Source organism: Macaca mulatta, chromosome 3 (assembly GCF_049350105.2).
Source record: "Macaca mulatta isolate MMU2019108-1 chromosome 3, T2T-MMU8v2.0, whole genome shotgun sequence".
Classification (NCBI taxonomy): Eukaryota; Metazoa; Chordata; class Mammalia; order Primates; family Cercopithecidae; genus Macaca; species Macaca mulatta.
The window spans coordinates 11,335,006-11,353,236 of record NC_133408.1 but is presented as its reverse complement, the minus strand read 5'-3'; the positions used below and the strand labels follow the sequence as shown (position 1 = coordinate 11,353,236).

The 18,231-nt window shown below is 43.0% G+C and overlaps 1 protein-coding gene, 1 long non-coding RNA gene and 1 other non-coding gene across 3 annotated transcripts; all 3 read left to right on the top strand.

Moving 5' to 3' along the window:
* Nucleotides 1–303: 303 nt before the first annotated feature.
* On the top strand, nt 304–1,958 carry LOC106997252 (uncharacterized). The gene is made up of 2 exons (XR_001443389.3): nt 304–385; nt 1,846–1,958. It is a non-coding gene; the product is annotated as an uncharacterized LOC106997252 (long non-coding RNA).
* A 4,170-nt stretch (nt 1,959–6,128) lies between these two features.
* LOC114677197 (U6 spliceosomal RNA) lies at nt 6,129–6,231 on the top strand. Its single transcript, XR_003728498.1, has one exon. It is a non-coding gene; the product is annotated as a U6 spliceosomal RNA (small nuclear RNA).
* A 3,477-nt stretch (nt 6,232–9,708) lies between these two features.
* CBR1 (carbonyl reductase 1) lies at nt 9,709–12,838 on the top strand. The gene is made up of 3 exons (XM_015132918.3): nt 9,709–10,091; nt 10,627–10,734; nt 12,117–12,838. Exons 1-3 carry the CDS (start codon nt 9,803–9,805, stop codon nt 12,551–12,553), a joined length of 834 nt encoding a protein of 277 aa, XP_014988404.2. The 5' UTR covers nt 9,709–9,802; the 3' UTR covers nt 12,554–12,838.
* Nucleotides 12,839–18,231: the final 5,393 nt, after the last annotated feature.

The following is an 18,231-nucleotide window of genomic DNA, read 5'->3' as shown; positions in this document are numbered from 1 at the left end:
GAAGTCCTACCAGCTCAGCTAGGCGCCAGCGGCCGTTTCCAAGATGGCGGCTGCAGTGGGCGGGCCCAAGGCACGTGGAAACGCCAAACGGCCCCAAGTGAACAAAAGTTAAAGGAACCGGCCAAAGCTGCAGAGAGAGAGGCTGAAGGTCGTCCCGCCCGCCTGGTGTCCTTAAGCAATCCAAGTCCTCAGTCTCCCGGGTCGGCCCCTTCCGCCGCGGGCGGCAGCTTCCGGCTCGCGCATGCGCAGTGTCCGCGGACTAGCCGCCAATGCCCAATAGTCTGGGACGAGGTCGGCACCCGTACACTCCCATAACCCCTACGTGGAGTGTGGGGTCAGAAAACCCAGTAACCTGGAATTTAGGCAAGAAATGTATAATTTAAAAGTAAGTAGGCCTCCCGAGTGCTTTATGAAATGTCGCTAGAACTCTTGGCTGTACAATTTGCCTGCTTTGCAGCTAGGGAAAATCTAGGACACATGGAGTTAAATGCTGGGCTAATACAATTTGCCTGCTTTGCAGCTAGGGAAAATCTAGGACACATGGAGTTAAATGCTGGGCTAAGCCAGACCTTATCTGCATTTCTGTCTAGGTCCTAGGCTCTACACCTAGCACATCATTAAAATCCCACTTACCAGGGTTCTCAACAAAGGTAAAGGTTGCTAAAAGTTAACAGTGCAACATGTATTTAAAACTATTAAAGAGACAGTTTATGTGCAAGGGGTGCATAAGGAAAATAAAATACACTTTTGGTAAAAAGTGTATTTTGGTAGGCATAAGAACGTGGATTTTTAACCTATGTTAAAAGTTTAAAGAATTGTTTTTGAAGGTTTAAGCAAGTTTCGAAAGGTTAATTGTAAAGGAAATTCTGTGTGTAAACATTTTGGCTAAAGATGGAAGGGGTGTCATCCAGCTTTTCTGTAAATTAGGCATTAAAATAAAAGCACAACGGGTTTCTCTTAAAGCATTAACCTGTTCTTTAACAAAAATTATAAAGGGTTAAAAAGAGTCTATGAAAATCTTACCTCGTCGTCAAACATTAAAATCGGGTAACTATGTCTACAAGGTTTTATTAAAATTGAGTTTAACATTAATAGCACACTAATATAAAGGTAAAATTTAGTTTATTTGGTATAAAATCATACAAGGAAGCATTGCTAAATATAAAATGGTATTTGGTTTTCTTTGATCTATATTTATATGATATGTTATTGATATGTTTTCCAGGGTTATAGGAGACTCTGATAATTCTGATATATCTTAGTGTACATTATCAGTAATAATTATAATTGTTATGTTAAACTTACTGTGTGCCACAGAGGTAACAGCTATCCTTGTCAATTGTGTCTTTACCTATGGCCACCCTAAAATTTTTCTCATCCATACAATTGTCTTATTTTGGCGCTCCTTAAAAGGTGGTTTTATGATCAGCTATAAAAGTCTAACAGGTGCTCTTGAATGCAGGTTTCTGATAACTTTGGAAATTGTAACATCAGAATGGAAGAAAAACGTTCAGAACTCTTGAAAAGCTAAAATTTTCATTAATATCAAGTAGGACAGGAATTAACTGCATGAACTAAACTAATAGGAGACTGTAGTAATCTTGATGTTTCGCTTAAAATATTGCCAACGTTTTGTTTCGTTTTTCAAAGTTAAAGAAACTGTTCTTTGGAGATACTGACAGCTTTTAACAATTTAGTATGCGCCGATGAACAAAATTTGGAGCATACTTGTTTCTCTCTACCTGATTTTCTCCAGAATTTGGAAACTATCTGTGAGTATTCTTAAGTTATGGCAATATAGTTATTTGCATAAGTGCAATAAGTATCTGTTTTCTTTTGTAACAGGACACAATTGGAAAAACTGGTTATTTTACCAAGGCTTTGACTGGAATGGTGTGCTTTCCTTTGAGGAATCAAAATTTATGAAGCCAATAAAGCCCTTGGAAACTGGCCTCATATTCTGTGTACAAAGTTCTTGTACAGGGTTTCTGATCTGTGGCAAGTAAAGAATGTCCCTTTCTAACAGGCCAGGAACCCCAGGTTATCTTGGGACCTCAAGAAGAGACAAATTCAACAACTCATAGGTATTTGATGGTACAAATCTATGACTGGGCATGCCTTTAAAAAGGTCTCACCTCAGATTCTCTCTACAGAACAAAGTTCCATCAAAGCTAATTTAAAAGGCCTATGTAACAAATAATTATTCTTGCTGCACTGTATCCAGATAATTAAGCCACATATAATAAAGCAAACTAGGCCTACCATGATTTGTCTTTTAATAAAAATGGGAAACTGGAGAAAGAAAATTATGTTTCAAAAACTATAGCACACCTGTCATTAAATTCTAGTATGTTTTTCAATTTTTGTTATTTTCTTCATTTTAAATTAAATTCTAATTGTTCTGGCTACAAGATTCCAAAATAAGCTGTGCTTTCTTAAAGCCCTAGAAGCTGAAAACTAGATGTTTCAGCAGATGCTGCCTCTAAGCCCCCCAACCATGACAGGAGAAAATCTCTTCACTGCTGGTGCTGACAACTAATAACTAAGGGTTCCTGGAATCCTTCCCACCAAGTCTAGTGAGTCCATGGAACCCAGGGTAATTAAGAGGGTATCTGTTACAGGAATCAACTCCTAAATACATCACGGGCAAGTCAAAGCCTGGAAAGCTAAGGAAGCAACCTGAGAGCCCAAAAAAAAATCTTAAATATTAATGTAAATAAATAGGAAATCTTACACTGAAAATCATAAAAGATAAGTAACTAGGCTGGGTGCGGTGGCTCATGCCTGTAATCCCAGCACTATGGGAGGCCGAGGCAGGCAGATCACAAGGTCAGGAGTTCGAGACCAGCCTGGCCAATATGGTGAAATCCCGTCTCTACTAAAAATATAAAAATTAGCCAGATGTGGTGGTGTGTGCCTGTAGTCCCAGCTACTCGGGAGGCTGAGGCAGGAGAATCACTTAAACTCGGGAGGCGGAGGTTGCAGTGAGCCAAGACTGTACCATTGCACTGCAGTCTGGGTGACAAGAGCAAAGCTCCATCTCAAAAAAAAAAAAATGAAGATAAGTGATAAGTAACCGAGAACTACTCACCTTAGTCTCATCCCTACCTCACCAAATAGTTTTTGTCATTCCTATCTCTCCTTTTAAGTCAAATGTGAAAACTTTTTAATGGAAATTACTTACTATACCACCCTTGTGGGAAATTGCTTTACTCTACTATTTGCAGTAGGACTATATACTGTAGCACTCTCAGGGTGGAATATCGGACAGAAAATCTCAATTACTGTAGCATTTTGATTGATTATTATTAAGGAAAGGGCTAAAAAGGAAGTACCAAAACAACCAAATAAATGCTTGGTTTGGGAACAAAATCATAGCATGGGTCATTCCATTCCTGGGCCCTCTTCTAATAATATGCCTGGGACTAATGTTCTTACCCTGCCTAATTAACCTTTTTCAAAGATTTTTAACTGACAGGATCATGGCCATTTCACAAACAACTACCCAAAAACATCTATAGACGGCATTGCTCCTACAGTCAACCCAAGACCAGAAAACTCTCTGTACCCTCATCAGCAGGAAGTAGCCAGAAAGAAAATGCTGTCCCTCCTCCTTTTTATAACTATAGGGTCTGGATTGACAGAGCAGGAGCATCGTCATCTTGGACAAGCCCCTCATGCTAAAGTTCACTTTAATAAAAAACTGCCTAAATCCGAAGGGCATCAGCCGAATGGCTAAGGTCAGCATGACCATAAATCACAAGTAACATCTCCAACCAGAAACATTCCAAACTCCTTCCTGACCAGAGACATGCTAGACCCTAGATAAAGCCCCCTCCAGGCCAGAAAAATGTCTGCCTCAAGATAACCTCCCCTCCTCCCCTTATGGCGGGATTCCAACCCCGCCATAAACTTATCCACACACATAAACATTCCAAGCTTGTGATAAGCCCCCTCACCCTAAAACCAATATATACTCTTAGTAAGAGAAAGGGCTCCGAACCAAAATGGGCCATCTAAAGTAAACCTGTTTCTAACTGCCAACGTATTTTTGCTTCTTTCCTCTTTCTCTAACTCTTACACAAAAGCCGTAACTACGGCTTTGATTAGACAAGAGACTGATTTCAACAACTTTCTCCCTATAAGAAGAACACGGACTATGGAATGGACTGGTTCTGGTTTACAGAGGCTGTGTACTTGTGTGCCTTGATGTCCTGAAAGACTTTTGACAGATAGGACCTAATCGTAATACACTTAAATGTCAAGTCACCATCCCAAACTGAATATACATGAGTCATATGTTACATGCATGTTTCTTCAATATGCATGTATCAGGTCCACCTTCATGAATATTCATAGCCCCTCATGTAACCTGTTGAATGTGTAAGTTTAGCCAACCTGTGCAGTCTAAAGCTCCTGCCTCAAAGCCTCCCCCTTCAAAGTGCCTGTCTCTGAGTTTCTGCTGGAGTCAGCTCCCCAGCCTCCAGGATGGCTACCTTGCAGGTTGTACCCCTTTAGAAGAAATAAAGTCTCCATCTCCTTTTCTAAATTTATACATTGTGAGTTGTTTTTGTTTTTCTTTCTAAAAAAAAAAAAAAAAACACACACAGTTCAAGACTACATGGCTAGGATGACCCTAACACCTAGTATGACTCTAGTCCCTTACTGAGAATGTTTAAGCTGCCAAAAAAAAATGTGGTGGTTGTAATAACCAACTTCTGACAATAGGTCCCTGACTGCCCTTTCTTAAAGCATTTACTGAAAACGGCTTACAGCTGTGAATTCTTCCTCTGACCCTTTGAGATGTATGTCCTACTCAGGAGTGTTTTTTGGCCAGGTGAGGTGGCTTACGCCTGTAATCCCAGAACTTTGGGAGGCCAAGGCGGGCAGATCACCTGAGGTCAGGAGTTCGAGACCAGCCTGGCCAACATGGTGAAACCCTTTCTCTACTAAATATACAAAAAGTTAGCCAGGTGTGGTAGCGCATGCTTGTAGTCCCAGCTACTTGAGAGGCTGAGGCACGAGAATCTCTTGAACCTGGGAGGCAGAGGTTGCAGTGAGCCAAGATTGCACCACTGCACTCCAGCCTGAGACAGAAATGAGAAACTCCGTCTCAAAAAAAAGAAAAGAAAAAGAATGTCTTTCTCAGACCTGAAAGCCATTCCTCTGAAATGTAATCATCAGAAATGATAGGGCCCCTGTCTTTCAGTCTTTGTAGTGGGAGAATAGAATCCCAACTTTGCTAATTGCCAGCTAACAGACACAGCTGGCCTAACCAACATTTCCACTGAGCAATCCTTGGTAATTTGTCATTTCCCTAATTCCTCCCCCTTCCTGATCCTTCATTCTCCCTTTAAAAGGCACAGTCACCTCCGTACAAATGAAAGTTCATTTACACTAGACCCTCTTTCTATTATAGTAGTTCATTATTGACTAAAATCTGTCCTTACCACCTTAGTGTCTGGCTTTGTCTTTCACAGAATTCAGCAAATTGCTTGAGTTACATAACTACTAAGCACCTAAGCCACAGATTGATTCCAGGTCTCAAAGTCCATGGTCTACCACTTTAGAAAGGCTTATTGAATATCCTAAACAAACATAAAATGAAAGAGGAACACAGTCAGTGTCAAGCAGAGCTCCATGAGAGTAAATAATCAAAGGAACAACCCAGAGAACCTCACAATTCGTAATTTAAGAATATTATTTTCCAACATCTTTTAATATATACCATGGAACTGTGTTTTAGGGTATTTTGTTTTTGTTTTTAGATTCAGGGGGTACATGTGCAGGTTTGTTACATCAGTATATTGCCTGATGCTGAGGTTTGGGCATCTAATGATCCCAAGTAGAAAACATAGTACCCAATAGGTCATTTTTCAATCCTTACCCACTCTCCCCCTTTTGGAATCCCCAGTGTTATTGTTCCCTTCTTTGTGTCCCTGTGTACTCAAATGTTTAGCTCCCACTTATAAGTGAAAACATGCATTATTTGGTTTTCTGTTTCTGTGTTAATTCACCTAGCACAATAGCCTCCAGCTGCATCCATGTTGCTGCAAAGGAAATGATTCCATTCTTTTTTGTGACTGTGGGAACTGTGTTCTTTAATTGCTTTAAACTAGTGGGTAGTAGTGCTCGTTTGGGCAGCATATATACTAAAACTGGAATGATACAAGATTAGCATGGTGCCTGTAGAAGGATGGCATGCAAATTCATGAAGTGTTCTATTAAAAAACAAAAAAAAGGTGGGTAGTAAAGATATGAATTCATTCCACAGGTTAATTGGTATTATAAAATTCTTGATCTATATAGCAGCCAATATAGTCTCAGACTTTTGATTCTCACAACTAAGGCATGTCTTCCAACTTAGCCAATAGCAGAGCAGTAATAGCAGAGATCTGGAAACTCCATCTTTAAATTTCTGTTTTATTTCTTAAATTGTTCAGAATCCAGACAAGGTGCTGCATATTGGAGGCTCCTCACATATAGCACCAGAATCAAGACCCAGATATAACAGAGAAAACAATACAAAATCATCCAAGTAGAGCTTAATTCACAGGCTTTAAATTGTGCTTTTCAAAAACAAATTTTCAAAAAGTTTCCCATAGTCAAACCCATCAGACATTTATGATTCTTCCCTTATTTTTATGCTTATAAAATAAAGCATTTTCCCCTATTGAAAATAAAAGTTACTTTTGTTTTCTTTTAGTTGTTTTATGGATTCATTTATAAATCACTGTTTCTCTTTCTGTCTCCAGAAATTATTTAGTGTATGTTGTAAGGGATCTTTTTTCTTTCCAATCACTATGCCCTTTCCCCAGTGCCAATTTTGGAATAATTATTTCCCTCACTAGTTGTTAAGGCCACCTTTATCATACAGTAAATTCTTGTTAATACATATTTTATATATTTTCCGGAGCATCCTGCCCAATGTACCTGTCAATTCTTATGTTGGTACCTGTCCTAAAAAAATAAACAAATCAGACTCAAACTCATGATTCATGCCCTCATAGGATTTGCCTTTTGAAACAGCAGGACCCTCACCCTGTCCAAAGTTCCCTGTACACCATGTTCTATTGTGACTGGCCCTCTTAATAAATTTAATCCATCCCACTCTTAACACTGACTCACACCCGCTACAGAAGACAGTAGCTGATGAAGTGGAGAGAACCCAGCCAATGACAGACCCAACCCCACACCCTGGGATAGGAAAGAAAATCCAAAACAGAGCTCTGAATTATCCTGAGTGGAAAAAAACAAAACAAAACAAAAGACTACAAACTGTATGACTCCATCTATGTAACATTTTTGAAACAACAAACTTGTAGAAATGGTGAACAGATTAGTGGGTGCCATGAAATAGAGTCGGTTTGGGGAGTAATAGGTATGTTTGGTGATAAAAGTGCAACAGGAGGGCTCTTTGTGCTAATGGAAACATACTCATTTAACTGTAGTGGTGGATACACAAACCAACATTTGATAAAATTATATAGAACTAAATACATATACAAAGTACACATCAAACTGGGGAAATCTGAGTATGATTGGTGGACTATTTTGTTGTCAATATCTTCATTGTGATGCTGTACTATACTTCTGCAATATGTTACTATTGAGTGAAACTGAGTAAAGGGTAAGGAATCTCTGTATTATTTCTTACAACTGCGTATGAATCTATAATTAGCTCAACAAAAATTTCAGTTGAAAAAAACAAGGGTCTTTCCTTGATTACTAACTTGTTTTAAAGCAACTGATTGGAATCCTACCTTGAAATTGCAATGTAATTGCAATCTATTTAAAGCAGTGCTGTTCAACAGACCTTTCTGCAAGGATGGAAATATCCTAAATCTATACTGCCCAATACAGTAACCACTAACACATGCAAATATTGAGCACCGGAGATGTGGCTAGTGCAACTAAAAAACTGAATTACAAATATCGCTTAATTTGAATTTATGTTTAAAAGGCCACCTGTGATAGTGGCAACCTATGGGACAGCACAGAAATGAAACTTGACCTTATTCCCGATTCCCTTGTAAGTAGGAAGGAAGAACACTCATTTTGAAACCATGCAATTGTCCCATAGGACGGATGTTTATGGTCTTTTTTTTTTTTTTTTTTTTTTTTTGAGACGGAGTCTTGCTCTGTTGCCCAGGCTGGAGTGCAGTGGCGTGATCTCGGCTCACTGCAACCTCTGCCTCTGGGGTTCAAGCAAGCAAGTCTCTGCTTCAGCCTCCCAAGTAGCTGGGATTACAGGCGCCTGCCACCACACCCAACTAATTTTTGTATTTTTTTTTTTAGTAGAGATGGGGTTTCACCATGTTGGCCAGGCTGGTCTTGAGTTCCTGACCTCATGAGCCACCTGCCTCAGCCTCCCAAAGTGCTGGGATTACAGGTGTGAGCCACCGCGTCTGGCCTGGTCTCCTTTAAATAAACAAATTGACTCTCCCAGTCTAAAAACTTGAGAAATTTACATTTGTCTTATCTGAGTTCCTTTCTCAGGAAACTAGCCATCAGACCTCCCAGGTAGCACCTAGGAACTGAAACTTATCAGATCACCACATCTGGACAATCAGATGCCAGACCCCTCACCTCTAACAATTTCCTAACTGATGCCTGTTGATCCACTCCTCCTCATCTCTCCCCAAATCCTGCTGTTTTTGCACATGCAGTTACATTTCTTCCCTGCTATATCCTAATTTTAATCAGTTGAGAAGATAGATTTGAGACTGATCTCCCCCCATAGGCTGTAGCACCCAAATAATGCCTTCTTCCCTGACAATAATGGGGTCTCAGTGATAGGCTTTCTGTGCTGTGAACCACCGGACCTAGACTGAACCCCTGGCATTTCTCTATTTCCCACCACTGAACTAAGTTATAAACTCTCAGGATAGATCTCTGTTTCTTCATTTTAAGATGGGGATTAAAAGGTACATCCTGGAGTGTTATTTTCAGTGTAAAATATGGCTATGAAACCTCCTACACCTATGCACAGGTAAACTGATGGCCCTGCAAATGCCCAGAGAAGTCACCTTGTAAAGATTTAATGAATGTTTCCCACCATTATTGGAAAATCTGGCTAAGTCAGTAGCTTTGTTTTCATATACTTAGGGGGGAAATCAACAAAAACTTGATACCCTGTCATTTCCTTCCAGTTTCTTCTGCAACTCTAGCTCCAAAGACTGCAGTTCCTTCAGTATATATATATATATATATATATATATTTTTTTTTTTTAACAGGAAAAAAAACATGCAAATGTACTATTTCTTCAAACACAACTAGGAATGATTGAACAGCTGGGGGAATAGGAAGAAAACCCCTCAGAGAACCAAGGACAAGCAGTGGCACATGGCCACTACGAATGGTTCTTCACTGCTATGTGGGCAGCCGGCAGCCAGCAGCTAGAGTCCGTCCTCGCTCTTCAGCCAGCAGTTCTGCAAAGTCAGGCCAGCTGGCTCTCCGCCCGCGGGCTCGCTCTTCAGCCAGCAGGTTCTGCAAAGTCAGGCCTGCTGGCTCTCCGCCCGCTCGGCACCCAGGCGAAGTTCGGGTGGGGAGGGGTAGGGGTGGTTCCGCTCCGCCCCGCCCCGCGCCCGCCCCGCGCCCGCCCCGCGCCCGCCCCTCCCCGCTAGGGGCGGGGCCTGGGCCTGGGCCTGCGCCTGCGCGCTCAGCGGCCGGGCGTGTAACCTACGGGTGGGCGCCCCACGCCCGCCGGATTCGCGCAGTCTCTGGGATACACGCCGCGCATCTCCAGGGCCTGAGCCAGGTCTGTTCTTCACGCAGGTGTCCCGCGCGTCCCATTCAGCCATGAAGTCCGGCATCCGTGTAGCGCTGGTGACTGGAGGCAACAAGGGCATCGGCTTGGCCATCGTGCGCGACTTGTGCCGGCTGTTCTCGGGGGAAGTGGTGCTCACGGCGCGGGACGTAGCGCGGGGCCAGGCAGCCGTGCAGCAGCTGCAGGCGGAGGGTCTGAGCCCACGTTTCCACCAGCTGGACATCGACGACCCGCAGAGCATCCGCACCCTGCGCGACTTCCTGCTCAAGGAGTACGGGGGCCTGGACGTGCTGGTCAACAACGCGGGCATCGCCTTCAAGGGTATGGGGAGGGGACGTGGCCTCCCCGACGTGGGCTGCTCCTGTCGAAGAAGCGCTGCACTGGGGCTCCTACCGGCTGCGGGGTCCAGAAGGACTCCCTAGGGAGGAGAGAGGGAGGAGCTGGGAGATGTAGGGAGTGCAGAAACCTTAGAGAAAGGGAGTTTTCCAGCCAAAGGGAACTTTGTGTTTCCCTGGCTCGGACTTTTGGGGATCTCTTTCAGATTTTCTGCAGTTTTTCTGAATTGAGCTTTAAGGCCATTGAATGAATTTTGAACTGATTTTAAAATAAACGATAAATTGCAAAAAGAAAAAATGGTTATGCCAAGATCCAGTGTGTGCGCCCTTCATCCTCTTTCCCCCAATGGTACCATCTTACAAAAACACTAGAACGTTATCAAACCAATAGATTGGCACAATACTGTAACCAGACACAGACTTTAGACGGAAGGCACTAATTTTTTATTTTTAGTATCATTCTATAGAATTTTACCTTGTGGGTACAATGTGTTAACTATGTTCTCTTTTTCTCCTAAAAGTTGCTGATCCCACACCCTTTCATATTCAAGCGGAAGTGACGATGAAAACAAACTTCTTTGGTACCCGAGATGTGTGCACAGAATTACTCCCTCTAATAAAACCCCAAGGTGAGTCTGATGGGAAACAGCGCACCTTCTCTTTGGGGCTTGACTCTGGCCCCTGCTTGTCTGGGATTTCTCCTGCAGGCTCCTGCTTCCTCTCCATGCTGCATGTGCACTGACCTCTGTGCTTTGTCTCCTGCCAGCTGATAGATGCCATTCTGCCTCAGGACTTTGTCCTCACTTCTCCCACTCTCATGGCCATTCGTCCTCCCCATCCCACTGGTCTTTGCGCACCTGGCTAACTCTCTTAGCCTTCAGGTCTTAGCTCAAACGTCTCCTGAGAGATGCTCTTTCTTTGCTCCATGCCTCTCCGCGTGGGAGTCCATCCTGTACCCTTTCCCTGCTCTTTCAGAGAGATGTTATTCAGGCTGGTGGAACCTTTACTACCACCAGTTCATTAGGCCCTTCTAATACCTGTCACCTGTCTGGAACACTCCTTAAGCTCCCGACCACATAGTTGTCTTGCTGCCTTTCCGTCTCTTTCTGATGCCTTTCCCCACAATCTAAGATGTTTCCAGAGGATCCCTGTCCTTTTCCCTAAGTTATCTGGGACACAGACCCCACCACCTACCCACCAGGATCGTGCAGGTCACCATGCCCCGCCCCTCATAATCACTTACTAGGTCCTAGGAGTTGTGCCCACTGAGTTCCTCCTGAATCCATCTCTCCGGCTTTACAGCAGGCCCTCACCTGTCCCTCTGGACAACTGCAAACCCTCACAGGGCACCTCTGGTCTTGAGTCTTTTCCTTTCCCAGCATCCTGCATGCTGTCTGCAAGGTCATGCCGCTCCCAAAAATCCTTCAGGAGGAAAGTCCAAGCCCTTAGCATGGCACACAGAGATGTCCATAATCTGCCGCTGCTTAACTCCGGGCCCGTTTTAACTCCCCTTCAACGTGCTCAAGGTGCTGGATACGACTATCACATTTCTTTGGTTGTAAACTGCTGTAATGGTTACCCTAAGTAATGGGACAGGAGATGAACCCACCCATTAAATAAAGCAGCAATTAAGCAGCTACTTTTAGAAAAATTTAAATGTGTGGCTTCGAGTTGGGTACTTGCATGTACGGCTTACTCTCAGCTTTTATCCTGTTTCCCTGTCCTGTCATCCTATTAAGTTGTGCTACTTCTAAGGCTCTGGTTCACCAGGACCTCAAAGGGCAGCTCTTCCAGATCTCACCTGACTCTACTCAGCCAAAATTTGAAGGCAGGAATGAAGTTCTTTATGCAACTACCCCCACACTTGCTATGCGCATTCCTCTTAGAACTCATACCAGCAACTGTCTCTCATGTGAAAATTTTCTGCTTCAAAATCCCTGCAAATTTGGCATTCACCTTTCTACAGGATTGTTGCACACCTTTCTACATAATGCTTTGTGGTGTATCTTAGGGAGAGTGGTGAACATATCTAGCATGATGAGTCTCAGAGCCCTTAAAAGCTGCAGCCCAGAGCTGCAGCAGAAGTTCCGCAGTGAGACCATCACCGAGGAGGAGCTGGTGGGGCTCATGAACAAGTTTGTGGAGGACACCAAGAAGGGAGTGCACCAGAAGGAGGGCTGGCCCAGCAGCGCATACGGAGTGACGAAGATTGGCGTCACCGTTCTCTCCAGGATCCACGCCAGGAAACTGAGTGAGCAGAGGAAAGGGGACAAGATCCTCCTGAATGCCTGCTGCCCAGGGTGGGTGAGAACCGACATGGCGGGACCCAGTGCCACCAAGAGCCCAGAAGAAGGAGCAGAGACCCCTGTGTACTTGGCCCTTTTGCCCCTGGATGCTGAGGGTCCCCATGGACAATTTGTTATGGAGAAGAGAGTTGAACAGTGGTGAGCTGGGCTCACAGCTCCATCCATGGGCCCCATTTTGTACCCTGTCCTGAGTTGGTCTAAAGGGCACTTACAAAGTCATAAATATCCTTATATAAGAAAAAAAAAGATCTCTTATCAATTAGTACTCACTAATACACTACTAATTGAGCAGCCTGCACACTCAGTTGACTACCTAAATCTGTCAGGTCTTTTGTGGTTTCCTCTGATGCAGGGAGAGGAAAAATTGTAATTGATGAAAATAATGAATGAAAATCAACAGATGAATAAATGGTTCTTTATAAGTGTCCATTTGTATGGATTGTTTAGATGCTAAATAATCTTTGTCTCAAGTACAATCAACCTAAAAGGTCGAGGGAAGGGACAGTACAACTCGGTGAGCGAACTCAGAGAGTAAATAAAGAGCCAGTTAGTCAATAGTTTCAATGTCGTAGGTCAAACAATGCATTGGAACTCCCCATATCCACATTATGTAACACAAGCTGACAGCATGTAAGCCTGTGAACATAGCTGGCTCTGGCCCTTCCCAGCCTCTAGGAAAACATGGACAGTACCACAAAGGCAAAGGCAGCTGACTTGGTTTCTTTAAAAAGCCAGAGTCATTGGGGAAAAACAGCTAGTTGCAATGTGTGAAACGTGAGTGTGCACTTGCATGAAATACCGAGCTGATGAGGGACCTATCAGATCTCCATAGGAATGTTATTTATGTAGAGATGAAGTGTCATGAGGTGTACAACATAAATGTGTTTCAGCACAGCATCTACAGACGACCAGATAAGGCAAATGTGACAAAATGTGCACGTTGTTGAACTTTGGTGTCTGGGTATCTGTTATTCTATTCTTGCAACTTTTCTGTTTGTTGAAAGCTTTCAAAACCTGGGGGTTGGGAGTGGAAACTCCTAGCTCTGCCCTCTGATTTCCTGACCTCAGGCAGAATACTGTATCGTGCTTTGTCTCTGTTTCCTCAACTATCAAATTGGGATGACAGTTATAGGATTATATGTATTGAGATCAAGTGTTGAGAACAAATTAGATGGGTGTGATGGTGGGTGCTTGTAATCCCAGCTACTCGGGAGGCGGAGGCAGAAGAATCACTTGAACCCAGGGGGCGGAGGTTGCAGTGAGCCGAGATAGCACCACTGCACTCCAGCCTGGGTGACAGAGCGAGACTTCACCTCAAAAAAAAAAATAGTGTTGAGAACAGCCCCTGCTGTCATTAGTTCCTGTAAATGGGCCTGACACCATCCCTGCTGGTAATGAGAAGTGTGTGTTTACTGTCTAACACCCAGTAAGTGCCCACGCCATTCTCTTTCTTCCACAGAATCACATTGTCGCGATCTCTCACACTTCACCAGTGAGAATTAAGGCTTAGAGAAACAAAAAGCGATCACCCGTCTTCTTTTTTTTAATTCTCCAAACTGCTTCAGAAGAGTACCTTATTTTATTTATTTATTTATTTATTTATTTTATTTATTTATTTTTGGAGACAGTCTCAATCTCAGCTCAGTGCAACTTCTGCCTCCCAGGTTCAAGTGATTCTCCTGCCTCAGCCTCCTGACTAGCTGGGATTACAGGTGCCCGCCACCACCCCTGGCTAACTTTTGTATTTTTAGTAGAGACAGGGTTTCGCCATATTGGCCAAGCTGGTCTCGAACTCCTGGCCTCAAGTGATCTGCCTGACTCAGCCTCCCAAAGTATTGGGATTACTGACATGAGCCACCGGCCCCGGCCTAGTCCCTTATGTTAAAAGTGAGGTTTACTTTAACAAGTTTCACCTTTCAGTAGGGCCGTTCATTTCTTCCTAGTTTTTGTAAACAGACACCAGAAAACAACCACATCTACTACAGCAAGACTGGTATTCTCAAGTGCTACTTTAGAAACGTATACCTGTATTGCCAAGATATTTTTCCCTTAATACCTTACAAATAACACCTAGCTTCTTTAAGAGATTTAGAGAAAGCATTGTTCCAAATTCAAGTACCTGCTTACCTCTAGTGGGGAGGGGAGGAGGACACACACATGGTTCCGTCTTTATTGCTAAGGATTTCTTATGCCAGGTGATAGGTATATGGTGCTAAAATAACATTTTCAGAAAGGTAAAATCATGACATACAGATATAAAAGTAGTATTCAAAAAATGTATTTTACTCCTGCGGGAACCAGGGAAATGTTATAACTGGTTCAAAGGAAAAGCTAAAAGGGCACAGATTATATGGAATCAACAAATGTTGAGCTGAATTGCAAATGACGACAACATTGGTGTTTTCACAGGGAGGAGGAGGTCAATTCAATCACCACTAGACAGGACAGCACTTGCACCTCTGTTACGTACAATTTAGAAAGAGATGCAAGAATGAACAGGGCCATAGCTCGATGCTACGAGTCTTGCCTTGCAAACACCCTTCACTCTTGTGTAAGTCTGGCAAAACACCCATCCCCAAGATTAATAACCATGCCAGCCTGCTCTAGCAGCTCTTAACACATGATGACGCTGGGGAGAAAGGAAACAAGAGGCTGACTGTGCTCTTTTATGTTCCCACCCCAATCCCAAACGGACAGCAATTCTCCTAGCCAATGCTGTCTTTTCCCCTAATAAATTCACTCTCCTACGCTGTAAAATGATTATTCTTTCCGCATATCTCCCAGACTAATCATGCGAGAGGATGTCCTCAAATTGTTCCCTAAAAAAGAAATAGGTGCCCCTGAGAGTCGTTCAACATACCTCTAACCAGACAGCACACCATGCCCTGCTTTCCATTACAAGAAGAGGCACACTGCTTCTCAGGCAGCGCTCCCACCTGAGTCCTGGTTTGTCCACTATCGCCCTCCCAAACATTTTGTTCTTGTAATTATTCCCCTTCTTTCCTTCACCAAATTCACCCCTCTGAGGTTACCATTGCATAAAAACATGCTTTAATATCTGTCCCAGCTTTTAAAACTAAGGAGTTGAGTCACACAAAGTAGGTTCTCTGACCACACTGGAATTACATTAGAAATCAATAGCAAGGTAGCCAGAAAAATCCCCAAATAGTTGGAAACCAAAAAAATACACTTTCAAACAGCCTTAGTCAAAAAGATATCAAAAGTTAAGGAAAAAACAAAAAATTAAAAAATTTTTAAAAAGATACTGAAAGTTAAATTCAAAAGTATTTTGAACTGAATGAAACTGAAAACACAACATATCAATGTTTGTGGGGTGGCACTAAAGCAGTACTTAGAGGGAAATTTATACTACTTAACACCTACACTAGAAAAGAACTATCTCGGCCGGGCGTAGTAGCTCATACCTGTAATCCCAGCACTTTGGGAGGCCGAGGCGGACAGATCACCTGAGATCGAGAGTTCGAGACCAGCCTGACCAGTATAGAGAAACCCTGTCTGTACTCAAAATACAAAATTAGCCGGGCGTGGTGGCACATGCCTGTAATCCCAGCTACTAGGGAGGCTGAGGCAGGAGAATCACTTGAACCCGGGAGGCGGAAGTTGCTGTGAGCCAAGATCACGCCATTGCACTCCAGCCTGGCCAACAAGAGCCAAACTACGTCTCAAAAAAAAAAAAGAACTATCTCAAACAATGACCTCTAGTTTCTAGTAAGAAACTAGAATAAGAGCAAATGAAACCCCAAATGAGCAGATGAAAGTAAATAAAGATCAGAACAAAAATCAATATAATCAGAAGAAAGCAATGAAGGTAAAAAAAAAAATCAATGAAGCCAAAAGCCAGTTCCTTGAGAAAAAAAAAAAAAAAAAAAAAAGTGCTAAACCTCTAGCCAGACAGATCAGAAAAAGAAAAAAAAAAAAATGAAAGACACATATTACCAATGTCAGGAATGAGAAATAGCATCATTATGATTAATAAAAAGATAATAAGGGGTTCGGCAGTGACTCACCCCTAAAATCCCAGCACTTTGGGAAGCCGAGGCTGGTGGATCACCTGAACTCAGGAGTTCAAAGTCCAACCTGGCCAACAGGGTGAAACCCCGTCTCTACTAAAAATACAAAAACTAGCCAGGCATGGTGGCGGACACCTGTAATCCCAGCTACTCTGGAGGCTGAGGCAGGAGAATTGCTTGAACCCGGAAGGCAGAGGTTGCAGTGAGCTGAGATCATGCCACTGCACTGCAGCCTGGTCAACAGAGTAAGACTCTGTCTAAAAAACAAAACAAACAAACAAACAAGAGCATATTACTAACAACCTCATATCATTGGAGGTAACTTACATAAAATGTACACATTTATTAATATTTAGAAAAACACTCAACTCACTGAAGAAGCAATGGAAAACCTGAATAGCTCCATGTCTGTAAAGTGAAATATCAAATACTCTTTGGAAAGAAAGAAATATTGGTTGGGGCATAAAGGAAACCACACCCAGCAGGTGCCCAGCTATTGACTTTGGTAGAGAAAGTGGACTCAGGGTGGCAGGGCACAGGCAGTTCAGCCAGATCTGCTTGAGTAAAGCAGAATCATGATGAGACGGTAGCTCTCTGCTAATCTCGGAGTCACTAATCAAACACACTCAGATCAAACACGTGGGTTACAGTGAAGAAGATGAATGAAGGAGTCCAACTGACCGTCCATACATTGACACACCTTTGGCAATTCCTTCGTTTTATGGGTCCACGTCTCATGGGGAGATGCCATATATTTTACATATTAACTGTGACTTTGGATAAAACAAAAATGTAGATACTTTTAGCAAACAGGGGTTATATAACAATTAGAGAAAACATTCTAATAAATGGCTTACGGCATAGTAGGAGTTTCATAAACATTCTCTCCCATTTGAGAATACTAGGAACCACACAGAGATTGCCTGCCCATGCCTGGAAGTCTAATTACAGGACATCTTTTTTCTCTAATTCTTAAGTTTCAGTTTCTCTTAAGCAAGAAAGGGGATCTAACTGCTAACTAAAGCAGTTAGTGTGTAAATAATTTCATTGCATCTTAAGATAAAGCAAACATCTGCATTTCGCAGTGAGTGATGGGTGCACAACCAAGAAAATTACTTGGCACGTGTTTTCCTCCCTTTGGGATTCTCCCAAAATAGTTTTAATTCAACTGTCACCTGTCTCAGGCCCCCTACTGACCCATCACCATCAAGTTTTGCTTTCAGGGAGGCAGACCTCTTAGCCCTGCGAAGCATTGCTTGGCTCAGCCAGGATCAAAAGAGGGATGTGTCTTGGCATGACACAATACACAGCTCATGGAGAGGGTAGATCCGGGAGTCGGGGCATTAGAAAACTTTCTGGAACATTCAGCCCCTCCGGCGTTGCAGCTCTGGAACGCAGAACTTAGTTCTGCTAAACAGCCTCAACCCAGCCATGCCGGCTTGCAACCATGAGGCACCTTCAGGCTGGAACAATTCGGAGAATGGACATCTCTGTACACACAGGTCTCAATACCACTTCTAATGTGTACAAGGTGTTAGTCTCAGATAAACAGTACTGGGCATGTTGGCTGCAAACAAAGTAGCATCTGGTGGAGCACACGGAGGTACAGGGAAAGAGGAGTTGCTCAGGACATGGGGTCAGAATCCATGCCTTCCATTAGCTGGGCTACTTACTCGGATCTCCATAATCCCAATATAGGTGAGAAGGTGTCTATACCCTGCGAAGTATAATTTTGGCAGAACAAGGTACATTTGTTAGGATATGGACTATCCCAGGAAGTCCATCCCTC